The 6,527-nt window shown below is 41.3% G+C and overlaps 1 protein-coding gene across 1 annotated transcript; it reads left to right on the plus strand.

The window, feature by feature from the left end:
* The first annotated feature begins 5,742 nt into the window (after positions 1 to 5,742).
* LOC145999350 (uncharacterized) lies at positions 5,743 to 6,165 on the plus strand. The gene has a single exon (XM_083136290.1). It carries the CDS (start codon positions 5,743 to 5,745, stop codon positions 6,163 to 6,165), a length of 423 nt encoding a protein of 140 aa, XP_082992416.1.
* The last annotated feature ends 362 nt before the right edge of the window (positions 6,166 to 6,527 follow it).

Consider the following 6,527-nt stretch of genomic DNA (forward strand, 5'->3'; position numbering starts at 1 on the left):
GATCTAAAAGTTTTCTTGCTCGCTTCACTTGCAATGCATACATGCCATATGTACAAAAATAATTATATTCGTCATGCATTTTCTGTCTTTCAAAATTATACTTTGTGTGCTTGTTTTTCATTATTAGTTAATGTAAAACTGAGCGTGTCGAAAAAAATATATCACATAATCTGCTCCGACACAAATGCTTTACCGCCAACTTCTAACCCTTTCTTGCGTGATTTACGAGGATAACATCTTTGATACTACTACTACTACAATTATTACTATTATTACTCCTACTATCACCACCATTACCACTAGTACTACTATTAATAATAATATTAAAAAATATTATTATTATTCTCACGTTTATCCCCTCCAGACAAAAATTCGTGGTTGCACCTCTCCTTGCATTAGAGTCGGTAGTCTGTGGATAACTGACCAAGTTCCTTCATAGACGAGGCAACTGATGAGAAGACAAAGGCAGCAACGTCAGTACCACTTTGTCTGCTCGCCAAAGCCTCACCCAGAGGATCGAGGATTTGTAACGTGCAACCTGATGACTTATCGGACATCTCTTCTTCACAATGACGCAGGATTAAAAAGGCGAGAAAGAGCTTCTCTATCGAAGAGGTGTCTACAAATCTATCTCTATCGATGGCATTTCCTCCTCCAAATGACTGCAGCGCAATTTCCTGTTTGGTGGAATGGCTCTATTCTACATGCATTCCAGAAGAGCTTCTAACCATAGGGATTGCTCGAGTACCTAGATGCCTTTATTCTCCAGATGATCACTAAACCATTCCGTGGAGAGAATCCTATTCACGTTGACGATGCATTCTTTTCTATTTTGCAGTGTCACCAAAAAATAATTGAAAGCAAACAAGGAGCGAAGGGTTTGCAAAACATTTACGCAGCGATAGGGTCTTCACAATAAGTAAAGGGACTAACGGTCGATTCAAAAATGAAGGCATTGCAACTTCCAGTATAAGAGTAGTCATTACGATAGTTTGCTTTAATTATTTCGAGTATAGCTCTCGTTTACTCTTACGGCGGGCGGTCTACATGCTGGCAAGGGAAGTGGGGAGCGGGGAAGCGGCCAATCCAGCGCTATAAAGAAATCATCTGCCTGTAGAACGAGGTGCGCGTACTACTTCCTCCCGCGACGTCGTAACTCTCGACGCCACCGCTGTTGTTGGGTTGGTCTGCGGCGTATTCCTCGCTCCCCAGTTCCTTTACCAGCATGTAGAGCGCCCGCCGTAAGAGTAGACAATAGCTATAATATTAGAAAAAGTAAAGTGATATGACTGACTAACTGCATAAAGAGAATTCATTACTGAAATGTTAGTAATTGTTTGGATGTGTCAAGTTAAAATTTTGGGTGAAAGTCATCCTACCAAATCCTCCAATCTTTGGTTAGTGGTGACAACTAATTATCACACTAACATTAAAGGTAGGAGTGAAATGCTCAGTTGGAGGCTTACCTTCAGCCAATTAAAGGATCTACATCTTTCCTCGGACAGAACAACTCTCAATCTCTCAAGCAACATCGACAAAATGGCGTCTGTAATTATCTAATCGCTGAATGACGCTGGCATATTCCCAAGTCATGAAATATTAATGTAATGTTAAGATAATTTCTTAGCAACCGTCGCAGGAAAGATATCATTATTTTGTCATAATCTTTTCCAACTTTATTTTTTATTCTTCCGACAGGAATCATAAAATCTTAATTCTAGCATCATTATTGATTTACGATATAGCATTCTGTGCGAAAAACATGTTACCACATAAAGTCCAGTGGCACACACCATATACTGTATATATGTTGATGCGTTCACCGGGTTCTAGATTGCTGACACGGATCGACGGGTGAACACTTGCTTGAAGTCAGACGATGGAGCGTCAGATGGTACACAGGTTCCCCTATAATCTTCCTCGATAGCCCCGTGACAAGGCGTGGAGAGCAGTGACGTCGCCAGAGGGGAGGGGGCAGGGGGCGGGGCCACCCAGTCAGACACATCGTTCAAGATTGGAGCGCCGACCTGTGAATAGGCTATTTCTCATTCATTTATGTTCTGTAATCGTCGTGATTAACATATGTTTTAAGAAGTTGGAAAAAGCGTTGAATGTGGATGGTTTTTAAAACATCACGAACATTCTGAGGACCACAAATAATCATCTGTAGTACGGGCAAATTATTCAAATCGTGGGTCGCTAGTGACAACGCTAATTAGTAAAATACATTGAAAGTTGATTCAAGATTTGGTTGGTTTGTTGATTTTGTGTTTTAGTACACTTTATGCACAGTAAGGCTAATCGGGACTGGACCTACAGTCCCGATTAACCTTACTGTGCATAAAGTGCACTTAAAACACCAACTCAACCAACCAACCAATATTCCAATACTGAAATTGGCCACTAAAAACAACACAACTTGTGGCAGTATAGACGAATAAAAAAAGAAATAATGCCTTTATCAAAGCGAATCACATGGAGATAAACTCGTAATCGTATCAAAGAACTAAATGTAGGCAGTAAACGTCCACTCTGAATAGAGGACAAACACAAAACACCAATTATTATTGTTATAGTTATAGTCCCCCTTCTACCTCCTTCAGTCACTTTTCCTGGCGCCGCCGTCACTGATGGAGAGGAGCAAGGTATGTTCAGCCGAAAGACAACTCCGCTCTCTATCAGGCAGTCTGAAGAGTCTGTCGGGGATGGACTCGCAGATTCGAACCGATTGCATATGCGAGCAGAACACTAAATGATAAGGAAGGGAAGAGGATATAAACATGTTAGAACTCTCTTGCTTTAAAAGCTTTTGGGCACCACATTAATTTCAAAAGATTTATATTACACACCAATTCAATATGTATTCAAAATTTACGACAATCAACTACCTTGGAAAGCCGCCTTTGGCGTTTTTCACAATTTCTGTCCGACTACGATACTTTATTCAACATCTAAAGGGAACAGACAACACGCCATTAGCCGTAACACGAGGATCCAAGGTGAAACCTTTTCTCCTCTCCTGGAAGCGAAATTGTATCTGTTTTACGAAACAGTTCTAAGGAACAGAAATCGGACCCTTTTCTCGAGCACATTTTCCTACATTTCATTGGAAGTAAAGAAGCCGACCCTAAATAGAATACAACCAGCCAGCAATTCCGTTTCGTAGATGACATTATTTTCAGAATCACACGAACTGACTCAAGATATCTCAGTTTTGAAGACTAGTGCAAGCAAGGAACTACAGTATAAAAGCCCAAAACTCTGTGTGACAATTTAAATGAGATAGAACTTCACATTGTTCACTTGAGAACAGCCTTCTGAAATAAACCTCTCCTTGTACTCTATGCAACTTCTTACTTCACCGCCCCGAAAGAATTCAAAGTCCCGAATTCGTAAACTTAGAAACATTGCACTTCGGCTCCAGCTAAGAGTAGCCAACTTTGAGTAGGTCCTTCCACTACACGAAAACGCTGCGGTGAGAGGTTTTCAATTTCGCACTTTTCATGAACTTAGAACCTATAACCAGCTATTATAATACACGATCAAACACAAATAATGAATTGGAAAAATAACCTTGAGGAATATTTACAATTCTGCTTGCTCCACTTGAAATCAGAGGGGTTTGAAACACTGAATACAGTTTTTCTCGACCTAGAGGAAATCGCCATCAACTTTTGTGGGATAATGTTTGGCCTCCATAATCGTTACTATGCTACTGCAACTTCCATTTCGCCTTCCCGATGGTGCAGTGGTAGCGTCGTCGCCTTGTAATCAAGGGTTCCCGGGTTCGATACCCGGTGGAGGCACATAGTGGTTCGGATCCCATTTATAACTGTAGGTCCAGTCACAATTAGCTTTGTGCATAAAGTGGACTTAAAACACTAGCTTAAACAAAAACAAACAAAGCAATTTACATATCAAAAGAAAAGGCCTTATCAGAATTCTCATTGTGGACCATTTTGGTCTTTAGTTAGTGCTACTCAAGACTGTTTAAATAAAGATGTTATAAATAGAAAAGTGTGTCTTTGTTCAAATAAGTAGTCCTTCGAAGGTTAATCCATCGCTGCTAATTCAGCTTTTGCTACTGGACTCGTTAGTATTTAGTATTCTAAATTTTCTTGGGGTCTCCTCGAATACCATTTCTAACTGTAGGTCCAGTCCCAATTAGCCCATCTGTGCATAAAAGTGGAATTAGAATGAAACTGAAATGTAGATATTCTCTAGATTACATGACCAACGGGAGGGAGGAAATAAAGAAACGGATAACACTCTCACTAAACAAGAATCCATGCTTCAGTAATGCTTTTAAATCTGAGCCGAATAACAATTACAAAAGTAAGAACGAGTGCGCCATAGATTATGCTGATGTACTCGAATGAGATTTCCTGTGGTTCCTACAGACGACTGCAGCCATAGGAGCTTCGTCTTCCGGCAGTATTTTCCAATTAATTCAGTTAGCTATTCCGTGTTAGTTCAGTTTGGAAAGATGAGCCGAAAACAATGAAGAAGGGAGGGTTGGCACATAAGGAAATCCACTTGCAGAGTTTTAGATACGTAACATACGAGTAAATAGGTGTCGTCGAAGGAAGGTGCAACGAAGCATGAAAGAAAAATAATATGATATTCAGCAAAGTGCTACTCAGATCATGTCGCACATGTTGTTATTCGAAATCTCTACATCAGTTTTCTTAATAATAACTTTGTGTGTGAGCGAAGGGATGTTGCGGGTTAATATTATTTAACCAATGTGGCCTGTATTCCTTTGTTACGTGGTGATCACTAGGACAAAAGATTGAGCACAACGTGTGCCGTTTCCTCTATTCGTAATTATTTTGTGGTTCTTATTGCAAATTATCACGCTCTTTTATGCAAAAGAATCGAATGAAAACAATTTGTTGTAATTAATAATGGTCTGCCAAGCTAAGTACATAATTCTTGAATACGTTTTGCATTAAGCTTGAAACGAAGGGATCACATACTGCCTTACTTAAATGACGTTAATTGGCTGAATATGACACGACGCAGAACACTACATCTGGCCTGCACAATATTCAAAATTCTGCAAACAAAAACACCGACATTCTTATACGGCAGACTCCAATTTAGACATGACATACACAACTACACGACTCGACACTTTACTTCATCTGGACAGATTTTCAAAATCCATATTCCTGTCATCCTTCAAAGCTGCTTCTGCATATTGTTGGAATGCGCTGCCACCAGATGCTACCTCGTGTGCGACACACAACAGCTTTAAAAGGGCAGTAACAAAAGTACTTCTACACGAGCAGGGACAGAGCGTCAGTACACATGACTAGATTCAGCATGCTTACGTTGAAATCAAAACAAAAAATTGGTACATTTGAATCCCCAACACGAACATTTTGATGTGTGTGAATGAGCAAAATTGCCTTTATTTTTTAGAGTGTTAATTACTGAATTCATAATTAATTTCATTCATTATACAGTGCTCAAAAAAAGTTTTGCATATTATGATTGCATGCGGTTTGAGTCGCGATATCTCCAAAGGATATACAATGTTCATTATGTGAGCAATGCCCGAGACAGAAACCGACATAATGCTCCAAGTGAGCTCGATATTCAGCAGATAGAGGGCAGTAGTTGTCACATGATTCCTGAGCAGATTTGAAAGCAGCCCGATGGTAGGCATTGTCCGTGTCTTATCCGCACTTGTGAGTTGAAAACTGCACAGCGAGCGGGTGGAAAACAAAGGGCAACATGCCGCGAGCAACCATTTCTGCTACGGATCGTATTCGAATTGTAACGCTGATGCAAGAAGGATATCGCGAAGTGGACGTCGCTGCCCATGTTGGAGTGAGCCAAAGTGATGTCTCTCGAGTGTGGAAAAAGTTCAGGGAGACACAATCAGTTGCCGGTCGACCAAGGACAGGGCGGCCACGCAAAACAACACGCAAGGAAGATCGGTACTTGGCGATTTCGGCACTTCGTAGACCCACTGCAACTGCTGCCAGTTTGTGCCAGGATCTGCGGAGAGCCTCAGGAGCGAATGTTTCCAATCAGACAGTGCGGAATCGACTTCATGAGGAAGGATTGACGTCAAGAAGACCCATACCCAAGGTTCCTCTGAAACCACACCATAAGAGACACCGTGTAAGGTGGGCAACAATGCACAGCGAATGAGTCAGGAACAGTGGGAGCACATGCTCTTTACAGACGAGGTCACCTTCAGTTTGCACCCGTTAAGCAAAAGCATAAGTGTTTGGAGGCCATCAGATGAGAGATTGAACGAGCCCTTCATCCAGGAACGTCACCTGCAGAAGGGGGCTCCATCATGTTTTGGGGTGGAATCATGTTTAGTCGACGTACGCCCCTAATTTCTCTCTAGGGTCACATGACTGGTCATGATATACAGAAACGCTATTCTCGAACCCGTGGTAGCAGATTTCTCTACAACTGTGGGGGATGGCTTCACGCTGGTGGATAATAATGCTCGACCACATCGAGCCAGAGTGATTCAAGAGTTCCTTGATGTGCATGGCATT

This window comes from Lepisma saccharinum, chromosome 15, assembly GCF_977018435.1.
Source record: "Lepisma saccharinum chromosome 15, izLepSacc3.1, whole genome shotgun sequence".
Classification (NCBI taxonomy): Eukaryota; Metazoa; Arthropoda; class Insecta; order Zygentoma; family Lepismatidae; genus Lepisma; species Lepisma saccharinum.

Coding starts and splice junctions, on each gene's coding strand:
- LOC145999350 (XM_083136290.1), top strand. CDS start 5,743: ATGCCGCGAGCAACCATTTCTGCTACGGATCGTATTCGAATTGTAACG.